General features: G+C 43.1%; 1 protein-coding gene across 11 annotated transcripts in view; it reads left to right on the top strand.

The window, feature by feature from the left end:
• Positions 1 to 27,374, top strand: part of TENM4 (teneurin transmembrane protein 4) — a 1,625,418-nt gene that overhangs the window by 1,435,063 nt on the left and 162,981 nt on the right. For 10 of the 11 annotated variants that reach the window (XM_062639041.1, XM_062639042.1, XM_062639047.1 and 7 more), the window contains 3 exons: positions 3,805 to 3,975; positions 9,681 to 9,895; positions 15,487 to 15,697. In XM_062639041.1, the coding sequence (XP_062495025.1) occupies positions 3,805 to 3,975; positions 9,681 to 9,895; positions 15,487 to 15,697 (597 nt within the window). The remainder of the gene's footprint in view (positions 1 to 3,804; positions 3,976 to 9,680; positions 9,896 to 15,486; positions 15,698 to 27,374) is intronic. The other variant, XM_062639048.1, reaches the window with a different exon arrangement.

Here is a 27,374-nt window from a genome sequence, read left to right as displayed (position 1 = left end):
TGCTGAGCATCCCGTTGGGGAGGGAGAGGGAGAAGGACAAGAAGGGCTTTTAGGAAGGCATTTTCTCTTTGTGAGCCACATCCTCCATCTAGCTGAGCAAAGAGGGGGAGAGAAAGCCAGAGAAAATGTCAACAGTGGGTTCCATTGACCTGGAGACTGAGAACATCAGGGATCTCAAACTATTTTTACAGCTTCACTTTACTTTCTGGAACATTAACACTTCAAAGTATATGATTGTGCCTCTCATCCATTGTTCCGGGGTTTTTCCTTCATTATGGTCTTCTTTTTCTTTCTTTCTTTCTCACAAGGAAGAGCTTTGCATCAATTTAGCACAGGACAAGGTTGATTTGTACCTCTCCTAAATCCTTTAAACATCTGAGTGCATCAACAGTTTCACACATCCCACTGAGATGTAGAGACCCAAAACATCCACTGCTGTTACTACTTGGCTTTTTAGCATGAGTGTGGCAGTTAGAGGGGGCAAGCAGAAGAATGAATATTCTATCAGCTTGTCACTGCTATTTGGAAGATACTAACATTAAAGACTTGATCAGACTTCCTAACAACTGCCTGCTACTGGAGTGTGTTTCCACAGTAAATCCAACTCTTTGTTCCTGTTTCAGGGAGGCTCCTGTGGATATCACTTACCTGCAGCAGAAATTGCATGATGCCTGTTTGCTTTATGGGTGGGAATATTTATAGGCTTTTGTGGTTAGAAACGTCAAATCAGAAGTCCTGGATAAAACACTAGCTCCAGGCTTTTGCACCCCTTTCTGAACTCTTTTTAAGCCGCTTAGCAACCAAAATGATTTTCAAATATATTTCTGTTTCTCGGATGCTTGTGCTTTTGCATTCATGGTGCACATAGCTCTCATGGGTCATCACTGGTGACCTTCTTACAGCCTTCCAATGCTTAGAGGGAGCTTGTAAGAATGATGGAGAGAGGCTTTCTACCTGGAACTGTAGTGACAGGAGAAGGGATAATGGTTCCCATTGAAGAGAGTAGGTTTAGATTTGATATAAGGAATTCTTCCCTGTGAGGGTGCTGAGGCGCTGGCACATGGTACCCAGAGAAGCTGTGGCTGCCCCATCCCTGGCAGTGTTCAAGGCCAGGTTGGACACAGGGTCTTGGAGCAAGCTGCTCTAGTGGAAGGGGTCCCTGCCCATGGCAGGGGTTGGAACTGGGTGAGCTTTAAGGTCCCTTCCAACCCAAACCAGTCTGGGATTCTTTGCTTCTGTGATCTATGTGGTGATGGTATCAATGAACACAAGAAGCTTTTTGCCTTAGACAAAATCTATTCACCAAAGACAAAAGTTAACGTATTAATGAAGGCTTTTTATCTCTGTATGATAACACAGTATCTATGTTACAGGTTATTCTGTCATATTTTCTATATTGGAACGTTGTAAGACAATTTTCAGGTGTTCAGGAATGAATGGTGGTATTGAATGGTTGATTCAGTGGCTCAAGGGGATGGATAATGTCAAAAAAAGCCTTAGCACACTTCCAAGCTACCAGTTCTGTCATTACACTGAAGCAAGATATTCCCTTCATAAGACATTTCCTCTCAGGTGTTTTTAAATGGATTTTACATGCCTGGAAGAAATGCTTATAGCTTTCCAACCCATCCAAAACAATGCTGAGTTCTTCACCTTCATTTTCTTGCAGTAAATAATGATCCACAAGCAACAAAGTCCTCCTAAGGAGAAGAGAAGAAACAGTGTCCTTCCAGGGAAACAATGGCCTTTCATTGTGTTCCTAAGAGTTTGTGTGGCACTTAGACTGTGATAGCCAAAGGACAGAACAAAGAGCCCACTGGCTTGGTTCTTGCCTGAACCAATGGTGCCCAGTATAAGTTAATGCAAATCATTGAATATGAAGTTGGAACTGGTAGGTGAAGTCGGGATTAAACACTTAGGGTTTGAAGAGGCATCCAGGCTGCTTGCTGTATGGGATTTCCTGGGTTTGGAGGAGTGAACAGTACACGTTTCATTCCACTTGGAACTACAAACATTCAGTGGCACCTAGGTAACACTCCGGTCCTTGGAGAGGTCCAGCCTGGATGGCATTCTCAGGCAGCATCCAGAACTGAAATGCCTGTTAGGGCTTGTGAACCTGTGAGTAAGGAGTAACTTAAGTGAATAAACACACAATCACACTTTAATGCCCAAACAAGTCCTTTAATCTGCTGTAGTTCTCTTTTTACTTGCAGTGAAAGAGAAATAACAGATTCCTACCTGATGAGGTTCCATGAGGTCAATAGCTCTGAAGTGCCCAGGCACTCAGATGAGAGCCGTATAAACACAAAGATACTGTGCAAGCACAGCTGTGCCAAATGCTTGCTGCAAATTCCTTGTTTCCAGCCTGATTTCCTCTCTTCCCTTGCACAGTTTCTCTGCCAAGGAAATGTACTTTCAGATGCCTAAAGTATCCTGGTTGAGTTACCAGTTGTGTTGCTGGCATTCCTTCTTGGAATGTGTACCTGAATAAAAACATTCACGTTTTGAGCGGGTCCTCAGGAGACCTTTCTCACTGTGATTCCTTGCTGTTGGAAGCCTTAGGAGTGTATTTTCTTTCCTAATGATTAAGACTTTATTAACGTGGTAGAAGGAGAGTTTTGCTCTCACTGTGTTTTGTGATGTAGTAGTGCAAAGACAACCTTATTCCTGTTAGTAAATGGTAGATGACCTAATTGAGATTAAAGTGGGGAAAAAAATCACTGATTTTGCTAAAATTGCCTAAACATGCTGTTTGTGGAGAACTGCTCAGATTACTTGTCAATCCTTGTGCCATTGTACAGTTACTTGGAGAAATTAGAGTGTAAAATACCAAGGCATTCCCTTAAAAAAGCCATGTCATTCCAAATGTAGCAACTACCAGATCATTTGGCTGTGCAGAGCCTGGAGCTAAACTGGATCCTGATTGAGTATGAAATGTTTATGTTGGGGATTGATATGGGAAGCCACATTCTTTTGCTTTTCTTTTCAAGGGGCAGCTATGAGTGGTATAAGCATATGATTTTCCATATTCTTCATCCATGTGTTTGCGTTTAAGTATCCTGTCTTGTTCCTTAACTTCCCTTGCCTTTATGAAATTCCTGGACGTTTGTTCACATATGCACTGGGTGACTTTGACAGAGAGCTGTGCCCTGGTATCACACAAAGCTAAATGGCACTGCTTGGTTTCAAACCCTGAGGAGGTGCCTTTGATCTGAATAGGAGGAGCTGAGTTGTACTAAGGAGCGCCCAGTCGTAGTCGCTTGCATTTGTGGTGCTGGGTCTTAAATTGCCTTAGTTTTTATTTGGTCTTATATAGGAAAAGCTGTCAGAGATATCTGTGTTTCTGGGTGTAATTGGTGGGTTTAAACAAAACACAAAGGAGTGAAAAAGAATCTATATAATACATTATGAATACAGCAGCATAAACCAGAGTGTGGTTTCCTGGCATTTATTGGTATGTTGTTAAATACTACTCCTTGTATTTCTGTGTTCACCACATTGTCACCCCAGCCCTTTTCTGAAGCACTGTGCCTGGTTATTCCCTCACACAGGCCATGAGTCAGGAGTTCTACTGGAAGCAGCAGAACGGATTGGTACAGGTGATCTAAAATGAGTTTAAGTGGGTGGAAAGACCTAGGGAGTTGGTATGGTAGAAGCAGCAGGGGCTGTCTGATGACATTAATGCCGTTCTTATCCTAAAGCAATCACCACTCATAAGGCAAAGTGGAGCCTTTAGAAAGTGCCCCTGTAGTTCTGAACCTCTCCCCAACAGAAAAAGATGACTTTTCTCATTGCTCACCACAGCCATGCACCTGTTTGGCCTAAACTGGCACCTGCAGCCGATGGAAGGGCAGATGTATGAGATCACGGAAGACACAGCCAGCAGTTGGCCAGTGCCAACGGACGTCTCCTTATATCCTTCGGGGGGCACAGGGTTAGAGTTACCTGACAGGAAAGGCAAAGGAACCAGTGAAGGTATGGTTGGTGTGTGTCCATGTTGTGAGTCTTCTGTCTGCCTCTGAACTCCAGCCATCCAATCTCATGTTCCATTACCCTCAATGCTGCCATCACCAGGTGCTTTTTCCAGTCTTTCGCGTGTAGAACTAGTAGTCTTCGGTCTTGTTTCCTTGTGTTCTCTAAGTTTCATACTCTTCTGATGTCCACTAATGTCATAAAACTATATGCAACTTCACCGCAAATCCAAAGTGAAACCATCTGTACCGTATCTCACAGGCTTCAGAAGGTCATTGTGAAACCCTGCCTTGAGTGGCTGTTCTCATGGGAATACTCGTGTGTCTTGAATATTAAATGACTCCTTGAGCACTGGCTCAAGTCTCCCTACACTAGTAAAGCATGTTGAGTTTGCCTATTCGTTGCTATTTAGTGCCATGTGTTTTGCAGACCAGAATATTTACTTTACAGCGCGGTTTTTGGCACCACAGAGTTGGACCTCTCTTTGCAAAAGTAGCCAGATAAAAGCCCTGGTCTCCACAAAGCATCACAATGTTGACAGCTTGTGATGGTAACTGAAATCAGTGCAAGTGATGAGTCCTCAGTTCTGCAGTGCATTATCCAACAGCTTTATATCTTACTGTGCTTTGTATAGAGGCAGCACTGCCAACAGTACCTGCAAGCATAAAGGGGAGGTGTTTTATCCCTCCTAAGACTGAGCTGGAAAAATGAGAAACTCAGTTTTTCAGAAAGCTCTTTTGTCTGTCGAGCTTCTCTATACAAGGTTAACAGAGTCCAGTCAAATTGAAGTCATTGGCTATTTTTGATAGTTGTTTTGGGGGAGGAAGTTTTGTGGGTAAGAGATAAGAAGAATGCTACTGTTCTGGCAACTCGTTGCACTCCAAAGTTTACGCAGAGTTCCCTGGACTTTGGCTGAGAGCCTATATTTTGATGTTTCATTTAAATTAATAGTAGTATTTTTTGTTCTTATCTGTCTTTATGAGTCCAAATAAAGGCCATAATTATGTGTGTTCCTTTAAAAACAGTGTATTTACTAGCAACTGATGGCTGACATCAAGTTACTACAAGGACAAATCAGCTAAGTGAGCTATTCTCAGCAAGCCTGACTAGACAGTATACCAAGCTGCAGATACCCCTGCTGTTGTAGTCAAAAATACTTCATAACAGATCCTTTTCCTATCCCTAACTTGCCATATGTTTCATTTCCCCAACATCTAGTTTGGATCTGTCCGTTTACTCTAAAAAGTCAAAATGAGAAGAAATGGATGTATACAAAACTGCCATCCAAGTGATGGAAAGACCTCCACTTGGTTTCTTTTCCAGCTGTGCTCGCAGTGTCAGCAGTAGAAGTGTTGACTGCTTCCAGAAAGCTTTATTAAAAGAGAAATATGGGAAATACCCTGCTTATATCATTAGCAGATACCTCAGGTTAGTGCTTCATATAGATCTTAGGGGATCTTTGCTGAAAGAGGATAGCTATAGATGAGCTCTTAGGCAGAAACTCTTCCCTGTGAGGGTGCTGAGGCGCTGGCACAGGGTGCCCAGAGAAGCTGTGGCTGCCCCATCCCTGGCAGTGTTCAAGGCCAGGTTGGACACAAGGGCTTGGAGCAAGCTGCTCTAGTGGAAGGGGTCCCTGCCCATGGCAGGGGGTTGGAACTGGATGAGCTTTAAGGTCTCTTCCAACCCAAACCATTCTATGAATCTACAGATCAGTAGGTTTTAGAGGACAGTATCTTGTCCTGAATGTGCTAGCAGTGCTACACGGCTGCTGTTCCAAACCAAAATGCATGTGATTGAAATTTGTTGTATAATGGATTGAAATACATTTGAAAGTCTTCTTGATCACAGTGAAAGAGGCTGGGATGTGTTCGAATATCCTTACAGCTGCTTGGAATGAATCATTACCAATGGCTTGCCAATTCCCAGTGACAGTCATCCCTTCTCATCTGTGCCTGTGCTCCAGTACTGTGTTTAAGCCCATCCCTGTTTATCAAAGCACTGAAGCACATGCTTATATTTAAGCATGTGATTAACTGCAATTGAAGGCAGAGAAATGCATGTTCTGAAGCGTTTTGGTGAGTCAGGGTACCTTGCTGTCAAAAATACCAGCAGATTCAGCAAGGCCTGAAATGAAATTGTTCATTTTGATATCCAAATAAATTAGGAATAGTTACTATGGCAACTAAGAAGTTCAAGGTAACTTGTGGAAAGAGCAAAGTAATTGACAGCCCAATTAAGAATTCAGACCTGAAGTTAATTCTAAGGAGTCAGATATTCTGATTAAAACCTCATTTCTGATTAGAAGCTGAATTGGCTCTAATTGTACTTTGGGAAGTGCCTTGTCCATAGGGCCTTATCTTACTATAGGCTAAAACTGATGGAACATGGATGGATTTTAGGGAATGAATTCAGCCTTTCTTTAGACTTCTGTGTCAGGATAAATGTCAATTGCTGGCAGCATGATGTGACTGCTCTGAGGATGTCAGCTTCTCAGACATGAATTGCCCACAAGAGGAGACATGAACTTTGTAATTGTGTGTCCAAAGAAGTATTTCTGTGTTATTATCTTGTGCAATCACAAAAGCATTTCTGCTCACTTGAGCAAGTGCTGCTCTCTGTACAGGCAGGACACGTACTGCACTGATTTCCTCCAGGCCATGTCTTGCACAGCAACATCCATCAGAGCCAGGTTGGACACAGGGGCTTGGAGCAAGCTGCTCTAATGGAAGGTGTCCCTGCCTGTGGCAGGGGTTTAGAACTGGATGAGCTTTAAGGTCCCTTCCAACCCAAACCATTCTGTGATTGTATGATCTATCATCTTAAATCCTCAGCTTCCCTGGTTCACTCCAATGTACAAACTTTATTAATGAACATTCAGGCTGCATATCAAATATTTTAGTTTTCATCTGAATTACTAAGAATCTATAAAACATGACAGTAATAATCAGAAAAACAAAGCCTTCATTTGGATCAAACTATGGGATGCCTTTATCTCTTTTTTAATGCAATCCTCAGTCTATTCATCTTAAATAATAGAATAAGAAACTTTGCATGAAGACATGGGAACTGTTTCCTTTAATCCTGACAGTGTGGCAAATAATTTATAGTATGCCAAATAAATCGTAACAGTCCAGCTGATAGAGTAATCCCCTTTGCAAGCAAGCTAGTTGATTTGCATCCTACAACTGTACTCTGTCAGCACAGAATGTTTCAGAAAGACCATCCATTTACCTAAGCCGCTTCTGATTATCTCTATTAATATGCACATTGACTAAAAGAGGACAAGAAGTCAGGTGATGTTCCCTCTGCATTTATGTGATAAACAAAGGTAAATGAGGATCTTATAAAATTAATAGTAGCTTTTTTGGCTATGAATGTGCATACACTCTTTGCTACCTTGGCTGTGCTGGTATGACAAGTCTTGGGTGACATGGTCTCGTGTGAGGTGTCACTGCTCAAGGCAGAGGGGTTGGAACTGGATGATCTTAAGGTCCTTCCCAACCTAAACCATTCCATGATTTTATGAATACAACTTTTGCCACAAGATATCATAGAAATGAACATGCCATCAAGCCCCACTCCAGTGGTGTACATAAGCAGTTGCTGGCTTTAAATCAGGGGTTAGTCTTATTGAGAGCAAAACTTCTGCTAAAGAGAAAGAAGATACAAAGAGACACCTTCAGAGACTTCTTATGTTAACAGTTAATATGCATATAATTTATATATGGATTTCAGAGACAATTTATGTCTGGTTTTCCTGAAGAGTTAATGTTGGGATGGTGTAAGGAGAAGCTTAAGGATCCATCCCTGGCAGTGTTCAAGGCCACTTTGGACAGATCCTTGGGTGACATGGTCTAGTGTGAGGCACCCCTGCCCATGGCAGGGAGTTGGAGCTGAATTATCTTAAGGTCCTTTCCAACCCAAACCATTCTGTGATTCTGTGATTCTAGGATAATAATTAAAATTATATAATATTAAAGGAAATATTTTAATATGAAACAGTAAATGGAAAGGTTGTTCTACCACTCACCTTTTCAACACGCCAAGTAAATTTTAAAACTATTTGACCTGAATCCAGCTTGGGAAAAGATAATTTTGTTTCCCATTCCCTAAATGTAGATTCTGTAAGAAAGACATCTCACAATGGGACTGTCCTGCAGAAGGTTGTATGTACCTGAAAGGTTTCTCCTCATTTTGCTTGAATGGCTCAGTCTGTGAAACACAGAATTGTGTGCTGTGATGGATGGAGATAACATTAATTTGAATTCCTCAAATGAATATTAGTCCTTGTTGGTGACGTGATTCTCTCCTTACTAAAGCCAAAGTCTTTCAGGTGACACTTCTGCATACTTCTTAACTAGAAGTGTCTTTAAATAAAGGCTCTTTGGTAAGCGGTTGCTACATCATTGCCTTTCTCCACGCAGGTAAAGCTGTGGCCACTGATTGAAGCAAAGGCTGAAAAGGCAACATACTGGCACTGTAGTTTTCATTCTGCCTCTCATTTCCTGGGCTCCTTTTGGGTCCAGAGTTTTTGAAGCAGCCACCAGTTTTGGGGACTGCAAGTGTGTGAATTTTTAACCTGGAATCTCTCAGACAGAGTTTCAAGGGATGCTGAGCTCCCTGCTGACTCCATTGGACATCACGGCATGTAGTGGTTGCCATCTGCAGACTCAGGCTCTCCAGCCTGGTGGTTGCTTTATGAAACAGAAGCCTCCATTGGCTTGTTGTTTCAAAAGATGCACACTTCACAGATTGTATTGAAACCCAATTCAAACCTCTCAGCCACTTTCGCTTCACTGCTTAAAGTTTGAAGAAGCTGGGGCTCCAGAGGCTAAGCACAAGAAGATGTTTATCATTATAAGATTAGGGCTAAATTTATACTAGACATTGGGTAGATTTAGATTGGACATTAGGAAGAATTTCTGTACTATGAGGGTGCTGAGGTGCTGGCACAGGGTGCCCAGAGAAGCTGTGGCTGCCCCATCCCTGGCAGTGTTCAAGGCCAGGTTGGACACAGGGGCTTGGAGCAAGCTGCTCTAGTGAAAGGGGTCCCTGCCTGTGGCAGGGGTTGGAACTGGATGAGCTTTAAGGTCCCTTCCAACCCAAACCAGTCTGTGACTCCATGATTCTATATTTATTAGTAGACACTACTCAAGTGCAGGGTATGATTTCCTTCATTTTTCCCAGTCCTTTTTCCTTTGGACTGATGAGCAGGTTTCAAATACTGTTACCACTGTCAAGAGTTGATTTTAACAGAGAAACATTTTCCTTTGCCCACTTAGCATCGTTCATGCTGCTGTTCTCCACACTACCATTCCATTCTGTGATGTGTCTGCCTCACACTTGCTACGCTTCTCTTTGCTAATTTAACGTGAACTTATATTCATTTAGGATTTAATGTCAGATGATTTATCTTCTCTTCACAATGTAGTTACACACTCTCTGATGCTGCCATTGAAATAAAAAAGCCATTTTTCTTCAGGTTGCTCTTCCCATGTCTATGTTTTCAAACCAAACAGTTCCCGAAGCCAGGAATAACCTTGCCAGTTTTCCTCCCATAATCATATGGATTGGCTAGACAAAGTACCCTGAAGACCTTAGGACACTAATTGACTGTTTAACAAGATCAGTGTCAGAGATACCAGTCTGATTGGATTACTTTTAGGATCTCAGGCTAATCCAAGGCTTTTGTTCCTGTGTTTTGGCAGGAAAACCCAGTAGTTTCTTTCCCGACGACAGTTTTATAGACTCTGGAGAAATTGATGTTGGCAGAAGAGCCACACAGAAGATCCCTCCTGGTATCTTTTGGAGATCTCAGGTGTTCATCGACCACCCAGTGCATCTGAAATTCAATGTGTCTTTAGGAAAGGCTGCTCTGGTTGGCATCTATGGCAGAAAAGGCCTCCCACCATCACATACACAGGTAATGGGACTTCAGTTTAATAATTGTCTTAAATTATGTGTCCTTATGGCTTATTGTTTTATTTCAGCTGTTTATTGCAAGAATTTGTTGCATGCTTGTAAGATGTTAAATGTCATCTGTCCAGAGAAAGATAATCAAGTGACAACTGCAGAGTTAACTCTATGTGCTATAGGCACTTGCAAGCAGGCAGTTACCTAAGGCAGCAAGCTGCCAGGGGAGCAAAAGAGGTTTGTGAGCTAGTGGTCACTGGTCACTCCTGATAGCATGAGATACCACCTTTTCCATCCAGAACCCTTGCAGCAGGAGCCAAACTTAAGCTACATCAAAACCCCCCATCTCTTAAGCACTTTGTTGCATCTCAGGTCTGTCTCCCTCTTTCAGCCACTGCCTTTGCCCTCTGAAGGTAAGAGCAGGAAGATCCCGGTCGTTCACCCTCATGGGACCAAGATTCACTGTGTCTTCTGTGCTGAAATGCCTTGAGCAACCCTTCACATCATGCCTGTCGACTGCCAGATTAGACTGAGATTGGTCAGGGCCCAGTAACTGGTGTATAACCAAACAAAACTGAGTTCTTATGAAAGCCTCCAGTTTAGTTAAGACAGCAACCAAGATATCATTGGTTTTCTTGACACACCTTGGCAAAAGCCATGGCAAGAAATCCCATTCTGGGAAAAGCTCTGATGAACCAGCCCCTTAAATAAAGATTTTGTACATTACGTTCTCTACTTCCCAGTTCAGTTTCTAAGCTGCTCTTCACCAGATTGATTAATACATCACTGGCAATGCAAAGCATCTTACTCCCACTTGCAAGTTATCAAAGTACCACCAGGTTTATATTAATGCTGTAACTTACCCTTGCCCTCTGCTATTAACTGAAAAACCTACACAACTGCTTAAGATTTATGGAAATACCCTGCTTTTATTTTCTTCCTGAGCAAACAAATATGTTTATTACAGTCTTTCTGGGTAATATGGTATTTTCTACATATTAACACACCTGCAACTTATTTATGTCAAAGAGGTGTTATAAATCTACACTTTCTCTGCCTACTTTTCTGCAGAATTCAAGCGTTTCAGTAGGATCAGCAGGTCATAAATTCAGTGACACAGCCGTGCTCTTATTGCCCAGTTTTCATCAGACTCTTTTTACAGGGAGATTCAAACACTTCAGACTTAAACCTCCTGTATTAGTTAAATCAAAACTCAAGTCTTGGTCACATCATACTAACTGTAGAGAGAAGTCTGTATTGATTTTACTTGTTTATTATCATTATTACTTTCTGTTATGGAACAGGAGTTCTTACATGAATAGTTTTAGTTCTTTAAATAACACGTGTGAAATTTAACACCTAAACCTCAGGTCTGTTGAACTTAAAGCAAAACCTTTTAGTGCAGCAGGGCACCAAACCCAACCATAGTAAAGTTTTTAGCAATTAAGAAGCCCATGCCAACCTCACCATTGCTGCTTTATTTTTTCCCTTTAACCTCATTTTTGCTGGGGTATTCTCAGTGATTTATCGATGTTTCCCACTTAAAACACCATGGTTGTGGATCAGTTGAAGCTTCTGCTAAGAATGAGATGTTGAATGTGGGATATGCCACACATTTGTCAATGTGACATGATGCACGAGGCAGTGCACATGCTGAGAACCCTGCTTTTTGTGTAACCACTAACTGAGAGTTGCCAAGTCTATAACAAAATCATCATCCGGACCAAAACATCACCAAAGATAACTAGAGAGACAATAAAAACCAACAGTACACTTGGAGAAACAGATCACATATCCCACCCTGTTCTGATGAAATAACTTAATGAAGCTGCAGATACTGAATCAATACTGATGTATTATTTGTTAATATTTAATTTGGGATTTTAAATGATCCCTTTCCCTAGATTTATTATTCTATAAACCTGCTGTCAATTACAACATTGTTCTCCTCTATTTATTTATATGACGTTCTATCTCACTGTAATTTATTAGTCTTAGGAGTCATTAAATAGGTAACTTGTTTTCTGTGCTGAAATTGTAAACTTGTCTCTTATAGTTAATACACTTGACACAAATCTCATCTTTCCTCTTGCATACTCCACCGTATCTGCTGCACCTCATAAATCTACCCAATGAGTTTTGTATTCCCAAGTTTTGTAAGGAACGTCGTAAACAAGACTTTGGCAAAATGTATGATCAGAGCAGTGATACAGCCCTTGGAAGAACTGAATAAAGGGTCAATTATTTTCCCCCAGCCTGTCATCTAGTTGATGGCAAGTAGTAAAATTCTAGCTGATAATCAGGTTTTCTTATGTGTTAGATAATTAGATACTTCTTCTGCTTAGATAATCCATCTTCTATAGTGTGAGCCTTAATATTCTCTATGTCAGGATCTTTGAACTGATCCCAAGGCTGCAGACCCTTAGCATATATTCCTAAATAGTTAAGTCTTATTTATTCCTAAATTGTTAAAAGTTATCCCTAGATTGTTGAAAGTCATATTTATCCATGCTAAAGCAGCAATCTATTCCAGATTCTCTCTGGAAAACTTGGGTGGAGATGAAGTCCCTAGGGAGGGACTCCTCATTAGGGACTGTAGTGACAGGACAAGGGGTAACGGGTTCAAACTGAAACAGGGGAAGTTTAGATTGGATATAAGGAAGAAGTTCTTTACTGTTAGGGTGCTGAGGCACTGGAATGGGTTGCCCAGGAAGTTGTGAATGCTCCATCCCTGCCAGTGTTCATGCTGAGACTGGACAGAGCCTCAGGTGACATTGTTTAGTGTGAGGTGTCCCTGCCCATAGCAAGGGGTTGGAACTGGGTGATCTTAAGGTCCTTTCCAACCCTAACTATTCTCTGATTCTAACATTCTCTGCCTGTGGTGACCTGTCTTCTAGCCTATGTTGCCAACAACCGTGGACACTAATAAGTAGGAATTAAATACAAGCTCCAGTTTTCTGTAGTCTTAGAAAGAGAGCCTGCAGAAGCCTGAAATAACTCCAGGCATTTCTTCTCATTCTTCTCAACAAGTCATAGTAAAAGTTACACAGGTTTATTATTATTTATTTAATCTTTCTAGATCAAATAATATTTAAAGCTCTTTTTAACCTAAGCCAAATTTTAGTAAATCATGAATCTCAGGGATTGGCCATCACAGCTTGTGGGAGGCATTTTTCCCTTAGTCCAATTGGAATTGATTAATGTGGTATTTTATCTACAACTTCCTTGCTTGCAATAACTCTAATTGCATATTAAAAATCACTGAATGTATTAAAATGCAATAAAGCACAATCCATTTGTGGTTCAATTACTATTTACAACTGGTAACCAGGAACTTTGCAAAGTCATCAACATCCACAGCAGCATCTTGTAAATAGTTATAAAAATGAACTTTTGCTTTTGGCAGGAAGCCCCAGGTAGAGCATGGCCCCAGTTGGACTGCAACAACAGCAGCTCACCATAGCTGGGTGCCTTGAAGTTGTTTTCACCTCACTAAGCTTTAAGCATCTACACCTAGTATGTAGCAACAAATGGATGCTTATAAGGCACAATCATAGAATCATAGAATGGTTTGGGTTGAAAAGAACCTTAAGATCATCCAGTTCCAACCCCCTGCCATGGGCAGGGATGCCTCACTCTAGACCATATCACCAAAGGCTCTGTCCAACCTGGCCTTGAACACTGCCAGGGTTGGAGTTGTGTCAGTCACAGCCACACTGAGGCCCGATGAGGAGGCAGCCTAGGCAATAGCTACAAATACCTGGCTCACAAAGTGTCATTCAAACCAATCTCTCACTAGTACATTTTATGATGTGTATTTACATTATTCAAAATAGAAACTCTGTCTCTGACAAAGATAACTTGGATTTGACCTCCAAAAGGAGTGTCCTTTGCAGGTGTGCTGGCTTTTATGTTCTCAAATGCTGCTTTAGCACCACATTTTGTAGAATCACAGAATCCCAGGTTGGAAGGGACCTCAAGGGTCATCTGGTCCAACCTTTCTAGGCAAAGCATGACCTAGACATGATGCCCCACCACCCTGTCCAGCTGAGTCTTAACAGTGTCCAACATTAGGGAGTCACCACTTCCCTGGGAAGTTATTCCAATGGCTGATTGTTCTCATTGGGAAAAATTTCTTCTTGTGTCCAACTGGAGTCTCCCCAGGAGTAAATTCTACCCATTACCTGTCTTTTCCATGGGACTCCTTGTAAAAATGAAGTCTCCATCTTCTTTGTAGCCACCCTTTAAACACTGGCACATGGGGATCAGGTCTCCTTGAGCCTTCTTTCCCTAAGGCTGAACAGTCCCAGCTTTCTCAGCCTTTCCTCACACACTGCCCAACCCTTGAATCATCTTTGTGGCCCTTCTCTGCACGCTCTTCACCCCATCCACATCTTTTTTCTGCAGCAGGACCAAAACTGAACACAGTATTCCAGGGGTGGCCTGACAAGCACCAAGTAGAACAGGACAATGACACCTTCATCTCTAATGGTGATGCCCTTAATAGTGTAACAGAATCACCCACATACTGCAACGGTAAAGTCAGAAAGCCTAAATATTGCTGCCCATTAAGCCAACACTCAGCAACTATTCAGCATAGAAACATATACTGTGACAAAAATAAGCATACTGTGACAAAAATAAGGTGTTTCTTTTTGTCTTTTTCCCTCCTTCCTGCCCAAAACTACAGCCTTATTTGACCAACTGGATGAGAGGGGCAAACCCAGGTGAAGTCAAGGAGCAGAAAAGTGCTCAGCTGCTGGATTCTGCTCACAAGATGTCCGGTTCACCTAACTACACGTTGAAAGTCAGATTAGATGAGGTTCACTTAACATTTGTGTTGTCTGCTCAGCTTGTATCAGACCTGTCCCATTAATGTGTCACCAGACAAAATGCAATCACTGCAGAAAGTCTCTGGAAAGTTGTTTCAATAGCTAACTAAAGGTAGTTGCAACACTAATAGCAAAATCAAAGCAGGTGTTCTGCTGAAGTTACCCTGGCAAAAAAAATGGATGTGTCCTTTTGAGGAAAGCTTCCCAAAGCCACTGCCTAAATGAGACTTCTGTATATTACTTTATCTCTTTTCCATCTCATCTTCTATGATTCTTTAACCACTTTTGCTATTGCTTTAGGAAAGAAAACCCTTTCTGGCTAAACAAAATACTCCTGCAAAACCTCTACCAGAATTTAATACAAATACTTCTTGACTTTTCCTTGGTGACCCATAGCAATTGAGGCAAAGAACCTGGTTAGGCTTTTTCTATTTCCCTTGTTAGCCAAGACACAGAGAGACTAACAAATAAGCATCTTATCATCACACTTACAGTGCAATTTAGGACTCTGGACCTCATGTTTCCCTGCTGTGTTTGTACAGAATGAGAGCACATCAATAAGGTCCGTATGTCCCATTCTAAATAAAGATGATTTCTTGATTCAGGTAATTACATTCATACACTGGCTATTTCCAAAATGGGTACTCGCAGGTAGGCCAGGAACAGATCTGAGTTACTTGTTTATGCTGCTTCTGTAGACCCAGAACATGAAACTAAGCTTGAGGAAGCCTGAAGAACACCCAAACATCACTCTTTCTTTATATTTCAGTTTGACTTTGTCGAGCTCCTTGATGGAAGACGTCTACTGACACAGGAGGCGAGAAGCTTAGAAGGACCTCAGCGGCAACACAGAGCTTTTGTGCCCTTGTCCAGCCATGAGACGGGGTTTATCCAGTATTTAGATTCAGGAATATGGCATTTAGCCTTCTACAACGATGGCAAGGAATCGGAAGTGGTTTCTTTTCTTACTACTGCTATTGGTAAGGATTTCCTGTATTATTCCTAAATTCCTAAATATGCCTCGGGGCCAGGTATTAACGCACATACTCAATTGCATGGTGGCTTTGTGTGGTTTCAGAAAGAATAGCTTGTAGGAGATTGTATTTAGCAATAAGCTGAATATTGTTAGGCCTTAAATATCTTGTAAGTATTTTATAGGCCTTTTTAATAACTATATCCATAACAAGAGTCTGCCCAGTGCCAAAGATGGATTACAAGCTTGAAATTCCCTGCTTCATTTTCTGTCTTTGATCTTTTCATTTAGTTATTTTTGTTTGGGCTTTTTTTCCCCTTTCTGTGCAGAGGGATAGGAATGATAGAAGAGCATCACCATGCTTTGTGTGACACAGTCCTGCCTTCGAGCGTCACCAAAGTTACTCAAGCTGGAGTTCAGGCAGCGTACTGGGGTTAAAACTAATACAGAGCACTGTGAGGCTTGGTAGCAGGAGCCACAGTAACAGGAATCTCCATTTCTCCCTGCTAAAAGCAAGAAGCTGAGATTTCTTAAGAAGAACAAATGAACTAACCAGGTCTCTCAGTTGCTGTGGAAGAGAAGTGCTCTCTGTCAATTCAACGCACAGGCACTGATTTGTTGCTAAGGAGGCCAGGATGCAGCCTATGCACTGCCTGACAGCCGAGCTTCTTCCACCCTATAAATATCAGTCTGTTTCTGATTCAATAATACTTCGCTTTAAATTCGACTGACCTGCTGAAACTGTTCATATACCCAAATTCATTTGGCTGTAATTGAAAGATTGCTCCATAAAACTAGCACTCAGCTTTCTTCTAGCCACACTGATTGTTTAATAGACTTCTTTTTTGCCCCTTTGCTTGAAAAGAGCAGACTCATTGCAAAGCTGCCATTAATCCCTCTCCCAGAAGAGGCATTGGTGTTGAGTCTCAGCTGTCTGCAATAGTTACCTAAAGCTATGGCTGTAATTTGTCTTGGCAGGTTAATTAAAAGTTTAGGTCTTATTAAAGCAAAGTCATTAGGATCCCAATATTCCATTTGAGCACTAAAGTTTATCTAATGCAGAAGTGGAAACACCATTATAATGTTCTGTGTTAAATTTAAAACCTGCAAGTGCATGTGTTCAGCCCTGTTCGCAGTGAAGCAACAACAGAAATGGTTGCCTGTTGGCTTAGGAAATTGAAGTCTTTTCTGTTGAATGCTGGCTTACTTTCAGTTTCCTTTAGCGACTGGAGTTGTCACTTACACTGATCACCTTCTGCCCACAAGAACCTCTAAATACTCTTCTGTAAAGGACCTTCTTTTCCTTGTGTAAGAATGCCTGTAGTTCAGAACTTCACACAGGAAAATCAGCAAGGCTCTCACAGACAAAAGCCCTCCCACTTTTAAAGCACACTGGGTACTTGTTCTTGTTTTCACTGTGATGCTAAGTGTTTTAGCCAGGCTTTCCTCATTGCACTAACACAGGGAAAAAAGAAAAGACAAACCATTCTTAATTTGCCTTTGAACCATAGGGAATGGTGTGGGTGAGAAGCACATCAGACTGACTCTAAGGCAATCACATGTTATTTGTTTATACCCCGCTCTACCTTCATGGCCACATGATAAGCAGAACAGTCCTTGATATATATTCCATGATATATTCTGTAGCTCCCCAGTTAACCTGGGATGATTCTGTGTTTCAGTACAAGGAGGTTTTCTTTCGCTGTGCAGGAGAGAGCTTTGCCCCATATGTGTGAATTTCTTTGCCCACTGACAGCTGTATAGCAACACAACTCTGTCATGTACAGGAGAAACTGTTTAGGTACAAGCTGCACACTTTGAAACTCACTTGAGATAGATCGTTTAGATCGTAGAATCACAGAAGGGTTGGAATGGACCTTCTGAGTGTATTCATGAGGGCTGGCAAGTCATGGTTGCTAGATTTTGAGTCTATAAATATTAAAGGACTCTAGTGCTATAATTTTTGTTGGTGCCAGAATGAAGAAGGTGCAGCAACCTGGCATGGTGCTTACAAACCAGGGTGTAAAACTGCAATGGCAAATAGCTCCACGTGTGATGGGAGCCTTAGAACTATCTGCGTGGGGTGAGGAACCTGCAGAGGAGTTGTGCGGACTGCCAGGAGCAAGCTGCCATTGAAACCAATTCCTGTGGCAGAAGCACATAGGAAAATCTCCCTTTGTTATTGCTCTGACATAGGGCTTCCAGTGAGAGTGGGTTTGAAATGTCAAGCTGTGATGCAGGAAGAAGTAGGATCCGGTGATGTGATCTGAGGACCAGCAGCCTGGACCTCTTGAACTCTGATTGATGTGCTAATCCTGACCCAGCCTAGGCTCATGCTTCAGCTGCTCACACCATGTAAAACCGAGGAGAGTGGTATTTCCCCAGAGATGCTGTGAGGGTGATGGAACTGCTGGGAACATGCATTAAGCATTAATTAATAATCATGGGTAATAGAGAGCACCAGGTTGATAATGGTGATCATTACAGTAAGTTCATAAAGCCAAACTGTGCAGTTATTCAGGCAAACCTCCCCTGTGAGAGGACTCACCTGGGTAAGGGACTTGCTGAAGTAAAAGGAGAACTTTTACTTCCTCACTAAAGGTGCTGAATGGAAAGGGTGCTGCTTTTCCAAGTGTCTCTGCTGTGTTCCAACAGCCCGAGCTTTCCAGAGCCAGTATAATCATTGCAGGCTCTGTATGACAATATCAACTGCAATTACTGTGCAATGCTTGTCTGGAATGGTTTAGCTCCCATTATTCTAGAGAAAACTGGTGAAAACTGGGAAAAGACCATCTGTATTCCCAGTTTGATAACACACACTTAATTCCATAAATTCTGAGGCTGTCCATCACATAGTTTTGGGATCCAATGTAGCTATAACTAAATCCAGGAACATGAGCACTGATTTTGAGGTCAGGAGCTGGCAGTTTAAGCTGTTTGCTAAAAGGAGCTGGAATCATTATCACTAAGGAGTTAGGTGGTGTCAAAATGTGACATGCCACTGCCCATAAACCTGGGAAGAATACAGCGTCCTAATGCCTGTCAGAACTTCTGCATAGTACAGGCAATTCAGGTGGAGGGGAAAAGAGACTATTCTGGGCAAATTCTCAGCTTTTAGTAGCATTTTTATATCCCATTCCTCTGAACTCCAATGCAAGACATTAGAAAGGAATAGAGAATCAGGGTCTCTCAATAATAAATTAACCTTTTTGTCAATGACATTGGTGGCACTGTCTGAGCTTCCTAATAGAAACACTTCCCTGAGAAGCACCTTGTGGCTTCACCTCTGCCTGAGCGTGGTAATTCATTCAGAGCAATCTGCTCTAAGGGAGGCACAATAGGAGGCTGAGGAATCAGCCAGAATCAGCACATCCAAGACAGAGCTATTGGCCAAAAACCTGCTCGGTAAAAGCAAGAAACATCTGAGAGCCTGAAAACGGCACCTCTGGAGTCAGAGAGCGTGCTCCAGCAGCTGGTACTGCTGAGCTCAGGCAAGCTTGGCGGTGCAGGGCCACTGAGAAATCAAAAGGCAAAGTCAAGTCATCTGTCTGTGCCAAGGAGAGCACCTCTGTTTACCAGCGTGTCACCCAGCAAGCGCTAGGAAACACGCGTGGAACACCCGTGATGGGATGCAAGGGTTTATCTCGCTTTGATCTTCGGCAAGAGACAATGCTTTAGTTGAAGGGAAGGACCTTCATTCCTCCTGCCCTGTCTCCTATCCATAAAGAAAACGAGTGTGAGTGATTTCCTCGGGCACTTTGCAATATACATCAAAAGGCAAGCTGCCTTCCTGCAACAGCCTAAAATATAACCACCCCCACAGAGTCCCCAGGGCAGCAGTTCACAGCCACCAGAAGGACACCAGCAGAGGAGCACTTCACAGGAGGACTGAGCTTAGAAAGGAGAGGAGAAATTACAGGGCACAAAGGCAAGCACGGAACTGAGAGACCTCCTTGTATGAAAGGTGACAAGAATGACTCTTCTTTAGCTCCCAGTGGAGATGCCTTTGTGTTTGGTGTGTTCTCAGCAAAGGCAAAAGGAAGAGACTGAGTACCTCAGATTTGCTTCCCTTCCTTTTGCTGCCTATGGGTAGGCTAACTTAAACTCTATCAACAGGGTTGTTCAGCCTGGAGAAGAGAAGCCTCGGGGGATACCTTATAAGTCTTCAAATATCTAAAGGGGGGCTACAAGAAAGCTGGAGAAGAGCTTTTGATAGGTGTATTTACTGACAAGACAAGGGGGAATGGCTTTAAACTGACACAACCCAGAAAGGCAGAAATGTGGGGTGAGCTGCCTCTTGTCTGAGCTTTCTATGAGCTGCAAGAATTCCCCTCTCCAAGCAGGTGTAGTAGTGGTGAGATTTCACTATTTCATCCAGCCTATGTGTAAATCTAATCTGTTTGCTTTATAGGGCTTAATAAAAAGCAAATAGAGCCTGAGCCCAGCTGTGGAAATGGCAGGAAAGCTGTGCAGAGGTGGAACTTTCCATGTCAGTTTGCACTCCCATTGCCTTAAGAATTTTTGTTATTCTTGGTAAAACATTGATGATGTGTGATACAGCCCTTAAAACCTTAGCACCTGGAAGTCAACAATAGCTTTATCAATGTGCCCTTAATCTTTCCACCTTTTCCCCCAAGCTGATGAACTTTGCAGCGTAGCGAGCCAATGGATGAACATGTTCCAGTGCTGGAGTTTATCTCCCTGTCTGCCTTTGCAGACAACTCCTGACAGATCAAGCGTCACTCCTGGTACTTAAATCCCTTCAGCTTCAGTCATAGACTCACAGAATCCCAGACTGGTTTGGGTTGAAGGGAGCTTAAATCTCATCCAGCTCCAACCCCTGCCACAGGCAGGGACACCTTCCACTAGAGCAGCTTGCTCCAAGCCCCTGTGTCCAACGTGGCCTTGAACACTGCCAGGGATGGGGCAGCCACAGCTTCTCTGGGCACCCTGTGCCAGCACCTCAGCACCCTCACAGGGAAGAGCTTCTGCCTAAGAGCTCAGCTCAGTCTCCCCTCAGGCAGGTTAAAGCCATTCCCCTTGGCCTGTTCCTACAGGCCCTTGTCCCAAGCCCCTCTCCAGGTTTCCTGCAGCCTCTTTAGGCACTGGAGCTGCTCTCAGGTCTCCCCTTCAGGAGCCTTCTCTTCTCCAGGCTGACCCAGCCCAGCTCTCTCAGCCTGGCTCCAGAGCAGAGCTGCTCCAGCCCTCACAGCATCTCCATGGCCTCCTCTGGCCTCTCTCCAACAGCTCCACATCCCTCTTGTGCTGTTGCCCAGAGCACAATAGAGGGGAAGAAGTACACACTGTTCCCTAAATGTCACCTGCATTTTTCTGCCTGCTTCTGCTGGAGCTGCAGCAGTTCCAAGAAACCTGAACTCAGAGCAATTGTTTCAAATCCACATGTTATTTTGATGACCTTTTTTCTCTGTCCAAGTGTCTGAAGCAATTCTTGCACTGTAACCCTGCTTCCCGAGCCGCTAATGGCAGGCAAAATTATGATTTCAGGATTTTTCTTTTCAAGACATCAGGCATCTCTAATAAAGGGGAAATTAGGGACACATCTCAAAGATAATTAAATAATAAGAAGCCTGTAAAGGTCAGATGCTTGGCTGTAAAAACTTCCACGGCTGCTCTTTCCATATTGAGCATATCTCTTCATTGATGCTCTGCGAGTAGAAGCTAACCATAGAAAATGACACTGTAAAACTAGCTCAGCTTTAAGGCAGAGATGGAATAATTTAATGTTACACTTGAGCTTTTTCTTGATTTTTTAAAGTATTTCTATATGTACGTTCTTCTTTCAATCGATCTGGTGAATACAAGTGAAAAATAGACAAGCACACACATATTTATACTGTTATACAACAGAAATTAAGCGGTGTTTGTAACACTGCTTGGATGCCAACAAGTATTCATCTCTGTAGAAGTCAGACGTCTGAATGTCTTTAATCCAGGTTTTTATCTGGTTTTGATCATGCTTTCAAGTGGTAGAAAAACCAAGGTAGATTTGTCTTCCTGAAAAGCTTTGCCTACATCTGTACTTAGACAGGCTGGGAGCCTTGAACTCACTCGTCAGTGTGCTGTGTGCAGGCAGGCAAGTTCTCTTGATCTGACAGAGCTTGTACAAAAGGTTTATTGATTGGGGTAATTACTTTAGTTTTAGGGTCAAGAAAAGGTTTATTTAATAGTGAAGTTAAAGCCTTTTCTTCTTTCTTTCTATTATTTCTGTCCCTGTGTGTTTTTTTTCCCCTTCAGTTCCCTATTTTCAGAGCAGCAGAATTCTGCCTTAATAACACACATCGAGTGCTGTCGGAGGGCTTCTGGAGGGCCATGTAAAACTGTGCATATGGTTTTCGTTTTTACACTTTGGTATATAGCTCTTTTCCATGCTCCCAGACTGCAGGCTGATGTAAGCACAGCTTGTTGGATTCCTGTGTCGTATCACCGAGCTGCTAGAACAGCTCTCTGCAAGATTTTTCTTTCCATGAGTGCTCCCCTGCTAAAGCACAGAAAGAAGGCTGTGGGAGTTACTCATTACTCGTCGCTTTGGCAAACAAAAGGAGAACCCTTTCTGCACTAAAACAGCCTTTATAAAGCCTCAATTTCCTAAAGGCTGTATTACAGTATATAGAATCACAGAATCATAGAATAGTTAGGGTTGGAAAGGACCTTAAGATCGCCTAGTTCCAACCCCCCTGACATGGGCAGGGACACCTCACACTAAACCATATCACCCAAGGCCTCGTCCAACCTGATCTTGAGCACTGCCAGGGATGGAGCATTCACAACCTCCCTGGGCAAGACTACAGAAGTCAACAGCATCAGCACCTCAGGAGCTACTGGACTGATCTCTCCAAGTGGGATGAGAAGGACATTGTACATTAACTCCTGGCGTATGTTGACTTCTTAAATGATAACGGCTGGTCTGTGTAGTAGATGTGTGGCTGCTTGCATTTTCTAAGGGCTACAACAGTCTCAGGACAAGTTACCCAGCTGATGTTAAAGTGATTTCTAGAGGGCCTGCTGGAGGCCCTGAGAAGGAGCATCATTCGACTAAGTTTGCGCAGTGAATCTGCTGGAGGCACAAATTGAGCTGTAAGTTTTGCTTCCTCCCTGACCCTGCTTGGAGACCACTGAGAGCTCAGTGCAGTTGCCTGAGCACAGGTGTGTATCAGCACCTAAGATGCTCCAGAGGGCATCTCTACATGGGGACAGATCTGACATAAAACCTAGAGGAGACTCAGGCCCTTCTGTAGCAGTGGCTGGAGATGAAGTGTCATAGCTTGAGAGCACATCCATAGCACTAGGCACCCACCTAACTGAACCTCAGACATCAGCCACTACAGCCACTACATCCTTCTTTTTTCAGGCTGGATTTATTTACTAAAGACTTTGTGTAAAAGGAAACATAACCTTTAATGCATCCAAAATGATAACACTGCCAAGTGTCATGGTTCAAGCCAAAGCAGCAACTAAGGACCATGCAGCTGCTCACTCACTGCTCACCCCTCCGTGGTGGGATAGGGAGGAGAATTGGAAGGTAAAAGGGTTGGGATAAGAACAGTTTAATGGTTGAAATTAAAGGTAAAATAGAATAATAGCACTAGTAGAAGAAGAAGAAAGAAGAACAAACCAGGATACCAAGATCTCATAGCATTTGTCTGACCAAATGAGATCATATTTGAGGTCCTCTGTGTGTGTGTGTATGCAGGAATAGTTTGCTTTTAACCCCTGGAATACACCGAGTTCCAACATCATTTAAAATGAAACTCAAGGCCAGCCTTAGACTTGCCCTGAGCTACAAGGACAGGATTGTAATGTACTGAATGTGAAATAACTTCCTGCTTGCTTGTGCAGCTCCAGAAGTTGAACCCTGAAGGCTGAATAATTGTTGTTTCCTGTATTGATTTGTAACAATTTATGAGAGTGGGAAGCAACAAAAAAGAGCCCAATTCCTTGCAATCCCTTGGGCAAATTGGGGATATGAGCATTTCATTTACGGGAGAGAAATTCAGGTTTAAAAACATTCCAGCTGCAAAGAAAGGAAGAACTGTTTGCAAGGTGTCTTTCTAGATATCATACATGTGTACATGTGTATGTTACAAGTGTAGGATTAAAACATTACTGTGCTTACAAGCTGCATGGTAGAAGGAAGAAGAAGGCTTCAGCCCAACAGCTACTCTTTGTTTAAATCAGTCCTGGCTTCTTTGTTCTAACCTGTGATCACCTTTCAAGTGATTTGGAACAGAGTTTTTCAGATGGTAAATGTACAGTTCCTTAAGAACTGTATATCATAGACCCTTTCATGCTTTTAGCATTGCTCACATTCTCAGGGAAGAAAACAGCGTTCCCTGTATATCCCTATGAGAGCAGAAATACATTAGCAGGGGTTGCTAAATGCTGGTGAAATCAAAGGAGATCATACCATTAACTTAAATGGTAGCATCCATAGACCAGTGCCCAAATGCTTTTGAAACCCCATTTCACCTTGTGCTTTCAACCATCCAATAGCTTTAGATTAAGAGGTGTTCTACACTAGACAGTTTTCTTCTTAAAAAGGAAGCAGTAGGAGAAGGGAATGAATCCATGAGATACAGCTCCTTCTCAAAGGACAAACCAAACTCAGACCAAGTGTGGCCCAGGCTTCTGAAATGGTCGGTCTTGTTCTTTTCTTTATTTTCTCCCCAAACTATTCCCACTTGGTCCCTGTTTCTGTAGAACAGAAGTTCAAAAATAGTGCACAAAAAAAGAGCTGTTTCTGTGGTATTTCCAAGCTATACTTGGAGTCCAATGTGCTTGAAACAGTGTGAGAAAGAGCAACGTTATTGTGCTGCGAGCTATTCCTGTACCTGGAGAGACAGCTCAAGCCAGGCCTAGAAGGGAAAGCACAGGCATCTCGAGGGGAAATGTACTCACATGATGTGCTGTCAAATTTGGCAGACTCAGCAGCTCTTGATGATTTCAATAAGTAACCCAAAGTGATCCTGAACACCAAACCTTTTGTGCTTCACCATCACCTGCTGAAGTGATCCAGGCTCCGGAGTCGCTGTTGGCTGGAGCAGGTATTTGCTGTCAGAGCACTGATGGAGATGTGGGGTATCTGCCATTGCAAACTGCTTCTTTGTTAAAGTTCTCATAGGAAAAGGGTGTGGAGAGAGGAACATGCAATTGGATACTGTGATTTCACTCTGATTTTCCAGAATCAGGAGTAATTTCAGGAGTTGTTTAAGGGCCTGCCTGCCTGTGGCCTTTTCCTAATTTAGCATCCTTATATACCTGCATGTGAAGATTAGAGTTCCACGGGGATATGAGAGCAAAACAGGGTTATATGCATGGATCTTTAATTAAAACAGACCTCCCAGCCTTCAGAAACAGAAAAAAACATCAAAACCTGGCACAACATCAAGTGGCATTAACAGCATCAGCATCTCACTGTGTGCCCTGCACAAGAGGAAACTGTGAAAGAGCACTCAGAAATAATGACTGAGTTTCCATGATGCTGTCAAGACATTCACATCCCTGGCTGCCAGGTGTGGATTACTTGAGCTAGAAATGTAAAAGCCTTATAAAACACAAATGAAGCAGGAAAAAAGTGAAATCTCAGCAGGTGAGGATGTACCATGAGAAGGAATTGGTCCTTTCAAACTTCAGCTGGGGAAGGAAGAGGAAGAGAATACCAGACCCAGCATTTCCACATTTCCTTTGTTTCCAGGATATCTTTCTCCCCTTTCTTTTCTTTGGGCTCATAATATCAGCTCTGAGATTTCAAGATATCTGAAACCTGTTTTATCCCCTCTCATCTCCACGTCTCCCTTGACATTGTTATCACAATTACAAGGGCAGGTGACAGCTCTCTAAGGCTTCGAATCCAACCCATCCCGCAGTGAAATTCAATTGAGTCGCATCATTTCTTTGAAACATAAACAAGACTGCAAGCTCTGCAACTGGGAAGTAAATTAAATGTGTTCACAGAGCTTCAGAGTCATCTTTGCCTTTCATGTTCTACTGCCTGGCTTCCTATTGAAATTATTGCTAACGTAGCCGGGGCATCTCTGTGAAAGAGAGATGTTATTGCAATGAGCTTGTAGGTGGCAGCTTTATCCTGGACAAAGTGGGTCTAGGAGAAAGAATCCATGGCTTGATAAGGTTGCTCTGTTGCAGCAGCAGAGAAGAAGGTGAAATAACTGGAGGTGTTGGTCAAGGAGAAGCTCCCCATGACCCAGCTTCAGTGTGCACTTGAGCCCAGAACCCAATCCCCACCATGTGCTGGGCTGCACCCCCAGAGCATGAGCAGCAGCTCAGGGAGGGGATCCTGCCCCTCTGCTGTGTGAAGGGGAGAGCCCCCCTGCAGCCCTGATCCAGCTCTGGGGCAGCAGCACAAGAGGGACGTGGAGCTGTTGGAGCGAGGCCAGAGGAGGCCATGGAGATGCTGCAAGGGCTGGAGCAGCTCTGCTCTGGAGCCAGGCTGAGAGAGCTGGGCTGGGTCAGCCTGGAGAAGAGAAGGCTCCTGAAGGGGAGACCTCAGAGCAGCTCCAGTGCCTGAAGGGGCTGCAGGAAAGCTGGAGAGGGGCTTGGGACAAGGGCCTGTAGGGACAGGCCAAGGGGAATGGCTTTAACCTGCCAGAGGGGAGACTGAGATGAGCTCTTAGGCAGAAGCTCTTCCCTGTGAGGGTGCTGAGGCGCTGCACAGGGTGCCCAGAGGAGCTGTGGCTGCCCCATCCCTGGCAGTGTTCAAGGCCAGGTTGGACACAGGGGCTTGGAGCAAGCTGCTCTAGTGGAAGGGGTCCCTGCCTGTGGCAGGGGTTGGAGCTGGATGAGCTTTAAGTTCCCTTCCAACACAAACCTTCTAGAAATTGTATGATTCTATCATTCATTCCAGAAATTGATTGATTCTTCTAGTGCAGTGCTATTCCTACAAGTTTGTGACACCAAACACTGCCAGTTCCAGAGCAGCTCTTTGGGGTTGTGGAATGAAACAGTTACATTTGAATTCCTCCAACCACACTGCACTGAATGGCATTTAATGAGTTCTTAGAAAGCAGTCCTGGTGCTTATTAACTCCCAGGCAAGATGCTGCCTTCAGTTGCCAGCTAGAGAACTATTTTTGCCTTGCCAATAGATAGTTGCCTCTAAATGCCCAGGGAATGATGATGCTTGGTGGCAAGTGCAGGCTATAAAATATTTATCTTTAACAGACAATTGTGTTACTGCAGCCTTTAATAGGGTTTGGTGTCAGGCAAACATCTGCCTCAGCCTCTGGCCCAAAGACAGAGAACCAAGCCATGAAGTTGAACGTTGCATAGTAGATAAATAAGGCGGAAATACTGTTGAGTAGCTACACCGCTGACCAGCAAACATAGTGAGTATATATATAAGAAGTCCATCAAGGGTCTAACAGTTTGTCTGCCTCCTTAATATGTTTGTTGCATTTCATCTGGATAAAGGTGATTCATGGAGGTAATTGTAAGCCAGGCTGTCTACAGAGCTCACCAGAGTAGAGTTGGCTTTCGCAGGGCTTTTTGTCAGCAGCAAAGTGGTCCCCTGAGCAGGCCATTAGCCTGGGAGCTTTGCTGCTGTCACATCCATGATGCGAAGCAAACAGTGTATTTGTCTATGCCTGAGGTTGCCAGCCTAAAAAAACCTGGGAATGGGAACAATTAGCAGTCTCCTACTGAACCCGGTGA

The sequence above is a fragment of the Pezoporus occidentalis genome, unplaced genomic scaffold, assembly GCF_034315485.1.
Source record: "Pezoporus occidentalis ecotype Australia unplaced genomic scaffold, CSIRO_AGI_Poc_V1 ctg6, whole genome shotgun sequence".
Classification (NCBI taxonomy): Eukaryota; Metazoa; Chordata; class Aves; order Psittaciformes; family Psittacidae; genus Pezoporus; species Pezoporus occidentalis.
The sequence above is the reverse complement of the archived record's forward strand: the minus strand, read 5'-3'. Positions and strand labels throughout refer to the sequence as shown.